Raw genomic sequence first — 16475 nt, 5'->3', positions numbered from 1 at the left:
TTTGTGCACCACCAGACTAGTGGTATATCACAAGTGTTGGGCTTGCACAGCTGGAAAAGTAGCTTAATAGTTTATTTCCTTACAAAAATACTATATGTTTATATAGACTGATGACAATCAACAAACTTCAGTTCACTTATTTATGTAAAGTTATTACACAATCACTATTATAACATTAAACAATTGTTATGCAACACTGTTGCCATGGTGATTTTTTTCCTCTTTTACTACTGACAGTATTACTGTTCATGCCTAACGCAACATGGTATGTATTGATTAGTTCAATATGTCAAACTCTAATTACCAGAGCTTTTCTCCTTGGCTATCCTCTGTAGATAACCTCTGCCCAGTAGGAGCAACCCAGCTAACAAAGTGCAATAAATAATAAATAAATAACATACTTCTACATGCCATTAAACAGAATGACTGTGTTCTAGCATTAAAAGATCCAGAGAAGCAGGATTCCTTTTCAAAAATAAGGGATATGAGGAGTACAGTGGTAGTAAAAATTAACCTTTTCCACAAATTGTTTGCTGTTTTCTTAAATATCTTTTATTTTAGTATGATTTATTGCAATAAAATATACTTTGCTAGATGATATCCTTTAAAATGAAATATCAATGTAGACTAAAAGTCCACGTTAGATAACATATTAAAGGGTGATTACAGCATTATATTGACACAAATACATAACAGAAAATAAGTTGTGATTTGCTATTAAGTACATGCATGACTGGGCATATCTCCATTCTAAAGCCTTAATTTACCCTCCCTATACTTTAATTTATCATTGTTTGGTGATTTAATAACATTGTTGTACCTTTTTAAAAAAAGTAGCAGTTTTATTCTCTGCATACTTTAGCTCACTGGATGTTAGCACCTAATTATACAAAAACTTGCTAGTATGTTGGTACAGAGAAACGGCGTCCATCTGTTCTGCCAGCAAAACAGGTTTAATTAGAGACCAAGTTGCTAGCAGGCTGGCCTGCCTGCAGAAGAAGCAGCAGCCACTATATTGTTAAGCTTTCCTACAAATGAGCGAATGATACACCTCCGCTACAGCTGTCACTAAGGATGCAAGAAAAGCTGCATACAGGTGCTCTAAATGATGGCTACGATGAACCACTGCAGCTCATCAGTGTGATGGTATGAACAGTGGCCATCAAGATCTGCCATTATCTTTGCTCAGTGACACACTTGTGGGTAAGGTACAATGTTAAATAACTAACACCACAGTTTACAGTTTGAAAACAGATGAGTATCACGCTGCTCAACCTTTACCCCAGAAGTAAAAAAAACAAGCAATGAAAGATCATTAGTGACATGAAATCAGTACAGGAGATGGAGAATGCAAAGATAATTTAAAAGGTCACACAAAAAACATATCTCACACAGTCATAGTGTTGTTAAACATTCAACATCTGAATTTTAATGAAAAATTCCATTTGTCATCCTTACAAATATATACAGTTCTTAAGTCAGTGCAGTGAACATTGAAAATACTATCATTTAATGATTGTAGCTTCCAAGAATAAGGATTTGCTTCACTTTTCTATTTCATGAGACTTTTCATTGTGTTAAAATACACACACAGTAGTTGTTGCAGCTTCATTAAATAGCTTGGTCATATTTAGACATGTTGTTGTTGTCTTTCGGCTTTTCCCGGTTAGGGGTCACCACAGCGGAACTCCAGTCTGCTAATGATTGGCAGTACATTTTCACGAACGTAACGACCTTAATTTGATTAATTTGAGTCACTTAATTAAATGAAAGTTTTCAACTCTAAGCCAATAGCACAGAATTTTCCAGAGTTTATTACAGCGATAAGCCTTGAGTATGTGTAGGCTATGATGAAATTAACTCACGGTTAAATCATTTAATCTACAGGCAAACCTACAACACAAAATCTGCAAAAACTGTTATTAAATCCTAGCATAACCCTCAACCCATATGTGGATTAATTTCTCCACCATTAGACACATATTTGTTTACAGAGGAAAAATCACTTTAGCTGATCTAAGCAAAACCTACTATACAATAACTGTTAAATCACAAAAAAAAATCTGTTTATTAAACTACTCTGTTAACCATCATTCTGCTGTACTTTCACTTCTGAGAATTGCCATAGTACTTTGCATGAAAATAAGATATACAGGCTTACTAAAAATGTCAAAGACCAAAGGGTTACAAATGTGAATAGACTGCAACCCTATTTACTCAGCTTTCCCTTCTCCTCCATTTATCTGGATTGCTGTTTCACCCAAACCATTATCTCAGCCACTAATTACAATAATTACAATTAGTGTGGCTCTCACTCGTCTGAGCCACCTGATAATCCAAATTATTCTCTTGTCCCCCGGGTTGCAGTTGTACTGTATGTTAGCAAAATATCCCAAGCTAAGCACTAAGAAAGGAGATCAGAAATAGCTTTACCTAAAGCTACTACAGTACTGGCACTGTCACCACTACAAACTTTTAAGTCTAGGTTTATGCACCACCTTGTGCTGGGGACCATGTCCATTGTACCTCTTCTCCTTAATTACCTTCACTCTGAGGTTGCACACCCTCAGAGATTAATGCAATACCCATTTCAGAGAAATTTTAGTATTCACTAATATCCAGGCTTGGCTTGAACAGCCTTGGAAAAAAAGAATTCTGCATTTCTGCTGCAGAATGACTGAGTCAGTGTTCCATTATCTGCAGTATGAGTTTCTCCTCTGCTCTGTGCATAACATACCACTTACACTATCCAAGTCCACAATGTCAGTGGAGTATAGCAAGCTGTGTGGTAAAAGCACAGAGTATGCAGACTGGCTTCCATTTTTAATAACATCCTGCATTATCACTTAATGACCTACAGAAGCTAAAAAGCTACCTAAATGATTTGAAATACTCAAGACTTTACAACATGAGGGTCATTGTTTAACAGTAGCAAACACAGATATACTAGGAGATGTTAGGTACTTGCACCAAGTGCTCTTTGCACATGAAGATGCTCTTCTAAGGCCATAACTCACATGTGCAAGTGTTTTAGCATTACATTTTCAGCTACAATCCTATGGAGCTATGCAGCATGTAATATAAAATAGTCCCAAATTGATAAAATGAGTGCTAAAGCAATGCACTTATTTGGTACTATTACATTTAACTACAAACAAGTAAATCATATTATTTGTCATTTGATTGATTGCATAAATAAATGTCATTTGGAAGGTCATCAAGAAATCAAAAGGTAGATATATCTGCACAGGTAGAGACATCTACAAAGATCACAGGGTGATATAACTGTAGGCTTTATAAAGGTAATAAACATCTATCCAAAGGGATTGCATCATTAGCAAAAATGGTACGCAATGGGCATTGTCAAATATATTAGTGGGAGGGGTTTTATAACGGAATGAGTGACTTGTCCTACCTCATGTTTTGCTACTAGAAACTGAGTAGTAAGATCAAATACTACAAATCAAATTATATACTAAAAATTGCAATGATTGCAAAGGATGGCCACAAGCAACTCTGTAATTGCACAAGGAACTGCAGGAATATCCACCATCACATTGAACTTATCTCTAATAGCATCACACACTGAAACCTTGTGCATATAACCAACATCCTAGTAGATAAATTCAGATCCAGTTTCTCCCTCACTGCCTCCAAAGTTCCTAGGCAAAGGATCCAGTCTGCATTCTGGGCCTTATCAACAGAGATATGGGAAATCTACAATCCTCATAGGTTCACATTAGGCTAACAATCACCAGGGTCTTTACAAACCTAGCTGTGCAAACAGTTTTGTCAGAGTTCCTTGGACACTTATATGGCAGAGGTATATTAGTAAGAAGGTAGCTAAAGATCATGTGGGGGGTATGTTAGTTGATTATTAATTTACATACTATCAGCCTGTGTCCATCAGCCAGGCCAAGGGTGAATTTGTGATTGCCATCCAATGATCAAAGTTTCTTTTTAACAAGGTCAGGGATGAACTCTGCTTCACACAGATGGGGAGATTATTCCATAGAGCAAGGATTCTTTGAGACACATATTGGTCCCTCCAGTGAGTCCTATTTATGTTGCAGACAAAGTTCAGTTCCTTGGATCTAGTGTTTCTGGTAGTGTTTGTCTTGCCGTCTTGCGGATGTGCAAGAGATCCATCTGAGCTGAATCTCAGGATGCCTTTTATGCTTGGAATAGATTGTCAAACAGTAACCTGCAGGAGAGACAGTACAGAGATAGGACATTAGGACGATTTGTGAAGGACAAGGTATTCATACCCTGTATTCCCTTGGTGAGGAACCTTTGAATATGGTCAACTGTTGCAAGTGCCTGGCTAGATGATTTTCTTACTATCTTGGCTACATGTTGGTCAAAAGCCAAATTACTGTTTCCATATGTTACAAAAGAATGGTCAAAGACTCCAGTGTGTCTTTATTAAAATTCAAGAACATTTACGATTGTGTAAGATGAAAGCGATTATGGTTTTGTTATGTAGTTAATTAAAATTCTTGGATTTTAAACAGAGGCACACCAGAGTCTTTGAGCGTTCTTTTGTTTTACGTGCGTTGAGTTTGTGATTTTTTTTTTGTGTGTTTTGTCAACATATGTTCCCAGATCCCTAACTATCAGGTCATCTATTAGGGGTGTTTTATCTATGAAGTCATCAGTTTGGGTGGACACTATCCCAAAAAGCACTATAATGCATTTCTTTGCATTGAGTGGCTTTCACACCAGTCATTTGTTTGTGTTAGACTTTCTTGTAGAATGTTGGTTTAATGGGGGGGGGGGGTTTACAGTAGCTCTCAATTTACAGTCATTCAAGAATTTGGTGAACCAGACACCTTTGGCATTAGCCTCAACTTCTGCGAATATGCCAAACAAGAGTGGGCCCAATACATACCCTTTGGGAACTCTGCTGGTAATCATTCTCTTGGTGGAGGTGGTCTCACTGATCCTGACTTCTTTGGTCCTGTATATGAACCAGCTGGCAATCCAGTGAGCTAGGCAGGGATTCACGCCTAGTTCTGAGAGTTTGTCAACAATATCTGAGTGAGGTATTGTATTGAATGTCTTGGCCATGTCAAGGTATGCAGTATGCACCATTTTCCCCATATCCATAGCCACAGTGACCCTCTTGAAGAAGTTTAACAGGTTAAGCAGAGAAGACTTTCCCTTAACAAAGCCAATTTGGGATGGGGCCAGGGTCTGTATGTTGCCAATGTCCTTGCTGAACATTTCCATGATAATTCATTCCATGGCTTTGCATATTACTTGTCAGACTGATGAATCTGTAGTTCTCAGGGTCAGTTCATGGTCCACCTTTATGAAGAGAGATGACTGCTGTGGCCCTCCATTATGAAGACAGATGACTGCTGTGGCCTCCATTCACCTGGCATGTAACTAGTTTTCAGGCTGCAATTAAAAAGTGCCTCAAGTAGTCTTGCTAGTTTATGCTTTAGGCTATTTAAGAGGCAACTGGATATATTGTTGGGACCCGTTTTGTAAAAAGTAGATCTTGCCTATTAAACCTGACTTCTTTGAAAGAGTAACTCCAAGAAGACTAAGTACCTTGAGTTAGCCAAGGCCTTTGATATTATATCCCAAACAGGTCAAACTAAGTATAAATTGTTATACAACCTATTGGATTATGAACTGCTTACTGACAGAACTCACCATACTAGGGCTGTTGACACACTATCCTCCAAAAGACTTGTCAGAAAAACAGTACATGAAGGCTCTGTTCTGGGATCACTTCTACCTGGCTTTATAGGTTGATACTAGGCTATCTGCCCTAGGGCATTTACAAGCCTAGCCAGAGTGTGTATTGGCTTTCGCCAAACTTCTTAGATTAGTTGACTGTGCCTCTGTATAGTAGGTCACAGAAGATAGCCCATTTAAGGTTAGTTTACCGTGCCTCTGTCTAGTGGTGACACAGAAGAGATCCCAGGGGTAAATTTACTATCTCCCATCCAAACGTCAAGATTCTTCTTGAAGAGGGTCGTTGAGGGGCTCTGTCTGACATGGATTGGGATTTTGTTTCAGAGTGAGGGGAGCCTCTGGGATATGAATCTGTCCTTCCAGCATGTTCTATTTATTTCTGTGCTGAGGTTTAAGTCACTGGAGCGTGTAGTTCTGATGGATTTGGATTTCTTGAGGTGGAGCATGTCCATTAATTCTGGGTTGGACATGGCTTTATACGTCAGGCACAGATCGCCTCTGAGTAGGCGGTAAGCAACTGAGTAGAGCTGGAGTTTCTTTAGACTAACTGCGTAGGGCATCTGTTTGAGTCCCTTGATCCTCTTGGTGAGGTACTTTTGAGGTCTTTCTAGTTGTAGCAGGTGTCAGGTAAGGTACATCCCAAATGGGGCATAGTATTCAATTATGGGCCTGCGTGATGAGTAGAGGGGCACAATGACCTCTCGATCTAGATGTGAACCCCTTCGTGATAAGGTGGGCTATATAGAATGTCTTTCTAACCACTTTGGCAATGTGATTGTCAAAGGAGAGATTGCAATCTACTTGGGTCCCCAAATCCCTAATTACTTCTTCCGTACTTAATGGATTACCACCTATGTGGTAATTTGTGGGCACTTTGTTTTTCCCAAAGGGGGTGACTATGAACTTTTTGGCATTTAGCTTTAGGCCATGGCTCTGGCACCAGTTATCCATCTCTGTGAGACCTTTTTGGAGGATGCTTGTGTCAGCCAGCGAGTCGATTATGGCCCCCAGTTTGCAGTCATATGCAAACTTTGTCAGCCATGGTCCTCCTGTGTTAGCCTGTACCTCAGAGAAATATATACCGAACAAGAGAGGTCCCAGGACTGAGCCTTGTGGGACGCCACTTGTAACTGGTTTAGAGTCTGACATGACACCTGCAATTCTGACAATGTGGGTTCTATCCCTAAGCCAGTTTGCAACCCATCTTGTGACATAGGGGTTGATATTTAAGCTGGTGAGCTATATTTAAGCTGGTGAGCTTATTTATGATGCCCGAGTGGGGTATTGTGTCAAAGGCTTTTGCAAGGTCGGCTGTGTGGACTACTTTCCCTTCGTCTATGGCCTTGGTGACTGTACTTCTCTGATGTCAACACTGGCTTTAAAGGCCTTTGGCTAACCAAGTTTACAGATGATTTTAAGCTCGGAGCCATAATCATCCCCCATACAGACATATATAGCTTCCAAAAGGAGCTAATGGACAAACTCATAGTATCAGGATGGATTAGGAAAATGCAAATCTATCCCATGGACTGAGGAGCAAGAAATTCAACATGGCAGTAGGATTGCTGTGGTTAGTTTTCAAACTGCCTAACTAGTCGATTTTCTAGAAATAACCTAAACACTTAGGAATCCATGAACCTTTTGAGACTGACTGGCAAGATATACCCAATCCAGCCAAAAGTTCAGGGCAGAAGACTATATGACTTACTGACATTAACATGATAACATTTTTCTGTGAGTGGCAGTCAAGATGAACCTGCCTGGTTAATAAATGGGTATTATTAGACGAGACTGGGGGCTTTAGGCCATGAGGGGACTTTGATAGTCCAGCTCTGAGAATTTCCCAAACCTAAGTCTCGCTGATCTTATTCCAATGGTAATGATGATGAAATTGTTATTCTGGAAATCAAGACTCATCAACACACGTGAGATGGACTCCCTATTTCCCAAAGAATGTTGCCAAGCCTGGTATCCCTGCACCCCTCTAATGAATTTAACCATTCTCCAATGTTGCAAGGTTTGTGGGGAATGGAAGGAAGGTTACGCGAATCTAATCTTCAACATTATCAATAAGACTACATTTAAGTATGCTGTGCTTTGCACAGTTCATAGCTCTCAACTTCCTTCAGAGAGACAAAGCCAACAATAAGGGGGCATCCCAAATCAGGTGCAATTTGTATTACTCTAATTCGCTATTAGAGTGATAGATAATTTTGAATTAAGAACATATTTCTTAATAAATAAGAAACGCTGTCTGGCATTATTAACCGATTGCAATATTAAGTAATTTGCCAAAAAAGCAACAAATTTACCGTGGACAGTGGAAAACCATGAGTCAAAATAAATGACTTTCTGAAAAAAAATCAAGGCGAGCTGAGAGGTGCGTCATGGCACACCAAGTTGTGGTAGACAACTATCTTTGCAAAATATGCAATCTTCTATACAAACGTGTTTTGGGTTACCTTTTTTTTTCTAGTGTGGACCGTCTTGGTATATACTTTTTTTTCTGGGTAATACTTGTTTATTCGTTGATTTTAATTATATAGTTCCAATGAGGTTCTGTCATTTGAAAGGGCGGTGAAATTCTCTTCCATTTGTGTTGGGTTCACCGGTGCAGCAGAATGATGGTTTCATATTTCACAACACACGATCTCTTCCGCTTAAAAAAAAAACTTGAACGAACTATAAGATGGACCCACACACACAGATTGACATACAAATAAATAAAATTAATAGCAAGCAAACATACACCCATCAACGCCGCATTAAATTTTGAAAGACGGCATTTTTTACTCGGGGCAATGATTGGCTTTCAAGTTTCAAGTCTTAACAGTTTTGCTGGCTTGTATACACCATATAATGGGTTAGATTTTACTTTATCAGTGGTTGACCCTGAAACGCTACGCCTAACTTACCGTAAACAAGCGATCAGATCTGACTGAACCAAAAACAAACGAAACTGGTAGGAGGGGCATCACATATTTATGTTACCTACACAATCGTATTTGCACGTGATGTGTGTGTGTGGAGCATGGTCTAAAGAGCTAACAAAAACGCCCAGGCGTAAACGACAAGACAGTAACTTGAACAATAACCTTAAGTCCAATAAAAGAGGTCAGGGTCCAGTTTGTCGACGTCGTTGCCAGTCTAGCTGTTTGTTAGTTATAAACCTCTTTAGCTTTAATTTTCAAAATGCATTGTGTAAAACACGATGTCTTTTAAAAGAATATCATCTCACAGCAGAATTAACGCCCAAACCAAATTAGTGATCTACCCAAACACAGCACTTTTTTTAAACATTAGAAATATTTCACCCCAACATTCGTGTTTCCCTAGCACATCTTAAACACATTAACTGCATACAGACATAGGAACGCACTCGAAACACATGGAGCTCCTCCCGCCAGCTAGGACTCGATTAGCATTTAAAAACAAACCATACTACTTGCTCTAACTACAACACAGCAGTTTCCTACGATGACCTTCCCCTGTAGCACGAAGAGATAACTACTAAAAGGGATTCCCGCCACGGGCGTACTGCCTTTCGTTTTCTATTGGTCGCTGTCGGTTGGTTCAAGTTGAATTATGGTGCGTGTCATTGGTTGTTACTACTGCATAAATTATGCTTCTAAGACTCTGCTGTCAGTGTATACAAAAGCTCCTCTTTCAGACGATACCCTTCCGCGTCTAGTACCAAGGGAATAACAATAATTCCTTTTAACTACACCAGTTAACCTAACGCTTAATTTTGTCAAATTCTGTACCTTTATGGACAAAAAAAGCAGTATGTGTCTTTATATAAAGTGATATAATACTAACCAGAGCTGGTTAATGCTCGAGTTCAATAAGTCGTAAGAATCCGTGCTTGGAGGCGGAGGGATTCAGTTGCTTTCCACGCAGCAAAACAGAGTTAAGGCGATGCAACGTCCTCATTTGAGCCCAGAACATTGCTGAGAGAAACAGAATAGACGCGTCCTGTTTATTTACGCAACTAGCCATCACAATTTGGATTATTCCATGTATACATCACATATATAAATTTTGGGAAGGATTCTTTGTGTGGTTCCTACATCGTTTTCAGTTAGGAATCCCGAAGGGAGCCGTGGACTTCTCATTTATTTTATAATTCAACTGGATTATCTTTATTTTTGGAAGTCGCTGTACTGCAATATAGCAAAGACAGTGGTGATTTTTAAGGAAACGTCTGTCGTTCTTTGCTGCAGTGGTTGGAATTGTGGTCATTTCGGACTGTAATTCGTTAAGTGGCGCACGAAGGATTTTACATATTGCTCTTCAAGTGAAAATGCTGCGTTCTAAGTTCGGGTCTCTGGCTCATATTTGTAGTTCGTCAACTATGGATCACCTACCGGTTAAAATTCAGTTACAGTCAGGTACTAGATCTAGCAGTATGGCTTTTTTAAATTTCAAAACAATATAGTAAAGGGGGGTTCTTAGGTAGGCATCTGTCACTGCTGGGCTTTTAATACAGTCAAGGACCAAGGAGTAAAATATGCCGGATAGCCATTTTCGTCACAAGCTGGTTTTGTAAAGACTGAACTCAAAATATGAAAGCTTTTACTTATGTATTACCTTGATTATATAGTATATCGAAAGTAATCTAAGTATGAGATTGTTGTATTCAGTGGGTTTATAAAATGTATTTATTGTATTAGTGTTGTACTGTATAATATAGTTTTTAACTGAGTTTTTTTTTTCTGTTTTATGCGTTTTAGTGAAAGTGGAAAAGGAGCCGTTTGAGAAGACCTACACCGCTGGATCGCTGCTGGGGAGTGGAGGATTCGGTACTGTCTATGCAGGCAGCAGGATCGCAGACGGACTGCCGGTGAGTATATTCTGCACACTTTTTATTTCGTGCTTGGAATGGATATGATTTATGCATAGCGTTATGATTGCTGCCCTCAGACTGAGCCTTACTCTCGATCGATTTGTTTATTTTTTCCCATAAAGATACATTGAGTATGTACATCATTAAATAACTGGAGTAAGCCCCCCCCAAAAAAAATCACTAAATGCATGGGATCTGGTATATGAAGCCCTCCTGATTAAAACAATTAGTTCCTCTGTTATGCCCTCTGCTATGTTTTTAAAGGTCGGTTATATTTTTTGGGTGGGGGGCTTCCCTGCAGTAAAGAGACCCACCCTAGTATGCGGTCTTCTAAATTCTGTTTTTTTCCCCACAGGTTGCGATCAAACATGTTGCGAGGGAGAGGGTCACAGAATGGGGCACTGTGGTAAGTATATGCAAAATATGTATATGGTTTATATGTTGTATTTTAGGTGTTGTGTTGAATTCCCATTTCTCAATGTAGTGTATTCCAGCCTGGTGGAGTGTTTTTTCCCCCGCTACTATGTTTTTGTTTGGGGACGATTTGGCGGGATTTCCCCCGTCGGTGATCCCTCCCTTCTCTTTGAAATTCATATCACAAGTCTACAGACGCTGCAAATTCTGGACTTCCCTGGTTAGCCCTCTTGCTGCAGACTGTTTTGGCGGCTTGTGGGGTGTTTTATATTAAGTAGTCAGTATCTGTATTTTATGTAGGTTTTATTTTTATTTGTTAGTAGAGGTATAGCTTTTTCTCTTATTTTTTGACAGTCCAGGGTTAGAAACCCAGAGCTGGTTCTGGTGCTAACTTCATCTCCCTGTTGCCTGTTTATTTTACTTTCACATTTGTATGTTATCTTTTTTATCATTGGATATCTAAAGCTTCAGATGTGCTAGGGAAAGTCCAAGTTGTACAGTTGCAAAAGCTATATTAGACTGTTGTAGTCTGACTGTGTTGCACTGGTACTGGCTTCCATCTTTGCTTGTCTTTCAAATCTGTCTTAATATGCCTAAAGACCTGTTTTTCTTAAGGTATTACTGTACACCTGGAAAATTTTATTTGTGCAGTTGTAAGAGCGGTGCTGTGTTTTGTAACGTTTTGCCATATTTGAAAGTAATACCCGTAGTACTTGTGGCGTAGGCGGTTATTACCTGTGGATGTAAGAATCCCCTCTTCAGTGAGCTATATTGCCATAGAAACATTGCGTCTCACGGTGATCTGTTTCTCTCTTCACAGAATGGATCGGTAGTGCCCTTGGAAATCGTGCTGCTAAAGAAAGTGGGTTCGGGTTTCCGTGGTGTCATTAAGCTGCTTGACTGGTACGAACGCTCCGATGGGTTCTTGTTGGTGATGGAGCGGCCAGAACACGTTAAGGACCTTTTTGACTACATCACAGAAAAGGGTGCTCTCGAAGAAGATACAGCTCGAGATTTTTTCCGCCAAGTGTTGGAGGCTATTCGCCACTGCTACAGTTGTGGGGTAGTGCACAGAGACATCAAGGACGAGAATCTTTTAGTGGATCTGCGCAGCGGTGACCTTAAGCTCATAGACTTTGGTTCAGGAGCAATTCTCAAGGATACAGTGTACACGGATTTTGATGGTAAATATATGGTTGCATTTTTTTTCCACTCTGCTTGATATTTATTAATAGCATGTATTATTGTCAGCTGTAATGGTTATGTTGAGTCTTGTATGCCAGGTGGTACACTGTAGCTATTCCTAAGCTTGTATGTAGCATATTACAGTCCAGACAATCGTGGACAGTCCTGATGAAGTGACGCAGTATTTTATTAACTGTCCTTGTAAACCGAACCATTATACCATACCTCTCGAATAGTTTTGTCCTGACCCATCCTAAAATTGCTGACTTTTGAATGGAATGTGGCGAAAATGAGTTGTGATTATTTATTTTTCACGTTATAGTAAAACGCGTCCCTGCTTGTCCCAGATTTTTTCTAGCTATGTCCCTGATTCTGTTGATTTGGTTGAGAGCTATGGCAGTATGTTTTATTTGAATGTGCAATTAGCATTGTTTGGACATTCATGCATGTGAATTTAGACAGATTTGTTTTTACCGCATTGCAGATTAGGAGTGTAAGTGGTGGTGAATCGTACATCCCTGAATCCAGACTGTGTGGGCTACCTGCTTGTGTATGCATTAAGATGCTGTGACTGGCCTGCCCCTTGTTTTTGCGCCAGAAAGCTAAAAGCGTCGAAAGGTTCTGGGATATTATTTAATGCCGCCGGCGGACTATCAGCTGCAGCATAACATCTGTTTGTTGTGAAACCTGAGCCTCTGTTTCCACGTGACTGTCGGCATCAGAGATTCCAGTTTTGTTTGTTGTCCAGGAGACGCCTCTGCGCCATTGGGGACTCGAAGCCTCTTTATGCTCCCTCTTAAAGGGGGAGGGGTGTATTATGGGGGCTAGCAAAACCGACAGGCTTATTTAACGGGTGAGGGCTGCAGACAATGGATAGGTTGATTGGTTGCCTGGACGCTGCCGGCTTTCTGACCATCCTCCTTTTGTGTCTATTTTGGGAGAGCACTGCAGACACCACGTGGAAAAGGGAAGGGAGCCTTGTGTTTGTAAACAGTCAGCTGACCTGTTACACAACGCAGCTCTCTAGCAAAATCGTTCGCGCTGGTTTCATTCCGCTTCATTACTTGGTTGGTGTGTGTTTAGCGGAGTGCAACATTTTTTAACAGAACGGTCTTTGCTTGTGTGTGTCAGTAGTACTCCTGTCATTTTGTGTCTGAGGCGTACATTTACATTGCTTACAGATGCCTTTGTTTTTTTCAAACAATATTTTCTTAATTTTTTCTCACTATCTGCTGTTGCTGTCAATCTCCTCCAAAAAGCGAAACAGAGACAAAAATGTGTTGCTTGCGTACCGAATGTTGTATGCTCTGCATGTTCTTATTCTTCACCCTGAACTTGTGACAGACCTACCTGGAACTTCTTTCTGTTAGAACATTATTACACCCCACCACTTGTGCATCAAATATTGGTTAAGCTATGATACCAGAACTGTGAGAATCCATTATTTTTATTTATTCTGTGGGTATTCATTTGATCGTTCCTTTTAATTGTAGGTTTCATTTAAAGGGTGAGGGTGTGTTTTATTCTTTAATTCTTGTTTTTTTGAGTTTAATCTCTCTCAAAATTATTTAGTCTGGGAACATTACTTAATGGTGTATTTATTTTTTATTCATTTTAGGTACACGAGTATATAGTCCTCCTGAATGGATCCGATACCACAGATATCATGGCAGATCGGCAACAGTGTGGTCTGTTGGAGTATTATTGTACGATATGGTGTGTGGTGATATCCCATTTGAACAAGATGAGGAAATTCTGCGTGGGCGGTTGTTCTTCAGAAGAAGAATCACTCCTGGTAGGCATTAATGTGTGCTAACATATATCTGAAGTAATAGCATGATTATTCTATATATGTAATACTGTTTTCCAAAATGAATGGAGCTGAAATTAATATGATCAGCCTTACAAACTCTGGATTTAGTTTGGTGGCTTCCTAAATGTTGAAAGTTGGAGGCTTGTAGTTGACTTTGCTGAGTCATGCTCTGGTATCTGGAGATAAATGCCTGACACCTCAGTTTGGCAGGGCCCACACACAGCTCTCAGTTTTGGGAGAGAGGATTTTTGTAAAGTAACCCCCCCCCTCCAAATCTTGCACATAATGTTGTCAAACTAGTATATTCTTGAAATGGGAGTTTTTCGCTCTGTAAACTGTCAGCAATACAGTGGTGCAACAGATAGTGCTGCTGCCCCACAGTGGTTCTCCAGCTGTTTCCCAGCTGAGGTATATTTTGTTTAACTTTTCACACGACAGCCTTCCAGATTGTGCCTTTGTACTCTGAACTGGTGCTGTTGAGGTCTGTCTTGCACCCACCTTGAGTGCTGCATGCCATTAAGCCAACTGTTTTACAGACTAACCTAGAGCTCTAGGAGTGAAATTAACTGAAGTGACCTTAAGATGTATACTAAATAGCAAAACAGTTGCCAAGAGTTTTGTTTGTTGGCAATTGAGAGGTTCATTGGTCACCTTATTTATCACCATGTGATGACCATGTTGGCTTTTTAGGACCAGCTGTTTCCACCTTCACAGAGCAACAGTTTAGGATGCAGAATTTAACTTTTTCTTTTTTCTTTTTCAGAATGCCAGCACCTGATCAAGTGGTGTCTTTCCTCAAGGCCTTCAGACAGACCAACACTTGAGCAAATAATTGAACATCCATGGATGTGCAAATCAGAGAACAAAACAGATGACTGTGATATTACACTACAGACCATTGACACTGATGCATGTAGCACAAGTTCAAGCAAGGAGAGTCTGTGAAACAGCATTGCATTGGAAGAGAGCCACGAGGAAAGGACACTGATGGAGCAGCAAACATGTAGAGGGGCTCAAACTCAGTATGTGGCAGTCAACTGTATGGGGGAATGGACTGTTTTTTGTTTTTGCTGGTTTCTGCTCTGGACTGAAATTTTTTCTTTTGAAACACTGATGTTTGGGAGTCTCTGGCCAGTGCTTGCAAAAGTCTGACCTTTATTTATGAGAACAGTGACCTCTTAAACAGCAACATTTTCGCTCTCATAGAGCCTGGACTATATTTTAATTTGCGTTTTGAGTGCCTTTTTTGAAAGCTGCTTCAGTGGGACTTTTCTTTTGTGCTGTGTATGTCCAAAGAAGACCTGTTGCATTTGGGGTGCTTGCCTTCCCCCTCGGAAGAAGCAGTCCTGTAATGCACTGGAGAGCATGCTCAGTGAACGAATGAAGTAGTCCCATCCACTGGTGATGGAATACTTGAACACAAACACTACCCCCACCCCTTTTCTTAATCCAAAAATATTTCCTTCAGCTTGCACATAAATATAAACAGGGATGAGAGCTATGTTTTTTTTTTACCAGAAACATACGCTCATGTTTCCTTTAATGATTTCTACCACTGGGCACATATGGCCCCCTTTATTTTTGCTCTCCCAAACATTGTCAGCCTGCGAGTCTTATGTGGATGTGGCCAAGGCATGTAGGGGCATGGTTGTTGATGCACAATCAATGCAATATTCAATAATTATTTTCCCACAGTTGTATATTGTACTTGTGTAAAGTTTTTCATGTATTACACAGTTTTATTTATTTGTGTGGACTTAATTACCATAAAACTGAACCATGACATATTTATTTGTTTTTAATTTATTTGTTTTCAAATCTATTACAGCACTGTGCATTTCCCGTATTGTGGGCCAGTCAGCAGAACTTCCATTGCTGGGTTCATGGTTCTTTCCCTTACATTCCTTTTAACATTTAGCTGTCAAATGCTACTTCTGGTGGAAATGACAGTTTTGTTGTACAAAGGCTTATATTTTTATTTAAAGTGGAAACCCATGGTTTCTTCAACTTCCTTGAGTGCAACCTGAAGAAATGGAAAGAAATACTGTTTCTGAAAGTTTTAAATTATTGATATTGTATAGTCTCCATACATTTGGTTCTGAGAGATAGTGGCAGTCACATTTTAATTTATTTTAATAGCTACATTTGTGTACTAGATCTCGTTGCATTTTATGCAGCTTGGTTATGGTCATTTTTTTCTGTTAAGTTTTAGCTTTCTGAAAATAATGGATGGAGATGATATTTTTTATACCAGCATTTCAATTAAATTCAGGTTTTTTGTATATAAACTTTTTATTTTGATCTGTCTTGTATTTCTTGTGTCTGTTTTGTTCCACTGTTTATTTTAAAGCAGTACGGTAGTACTTTCCTTGGTGCCAGTCTTTTTCCCACTTTTGCAGAACAGTTGACCATTTTAGTCTTATGGGAGCTGTAGGCACTGGAGCTGATGGGGTTAAATAGAGTCATCCTTGAGAGGAATTTGTCCTGCTTCTGGTGTTCATGTTATGG

At 39.6% G+C, this 16475-nt stretch overlaps 1 protein-coding gene across 1 annotated transcript; it reads left to right on the top strand.

The window, feature by feature from the left end:
* The first annotated feature begins 9388 nt into the window (after positions 1-9388).
* PIM3 (Pim-3 proto-oncogene, serine/threonine kinase) lies at positions 9389-16260 on the top strand. The gene is made up of 6 exons (XM_044066985.1): positions 9389-10100; positions 10443-10552; positions 10911-10961; positions 11790-12153; positions 13773-13949; positions 14731-16260. The coding sequence occupies exons 1-6, from the start codon at positions 10013-10015 to the stop codon at positions 14910-14912; spliced, it is 972 nt and encodes a 323-aa protein (XP_043922920.1). The 5' UTR covers positions 9389-10012; the 3' UTR covers positions 14913-16260.
* Positions 16261-16475: the final 215 nt, after the last annotated feature.

The sequence above is a fragment of the Protopterus annectens genome, chromosome 3.part1, assembly GCF_019279795.1.
Source record: "Protopterus annectens isolate FY-2018-M chromosome 3.part1, PAN1.0, whole genome shotgun sequence".
Taxonomy (NCBI): domain Eukaryota; kingdom Metazoa; phylum Chordata; order Ceratodontiformes; family Protopteridae; genus Protopterus; species Protopterus annectens.
The sequence above is the reverse complement of the archived record's forward strand: the minus strand, read 5'-3'. Positions and strand labels throughout refer to the sequence as shown.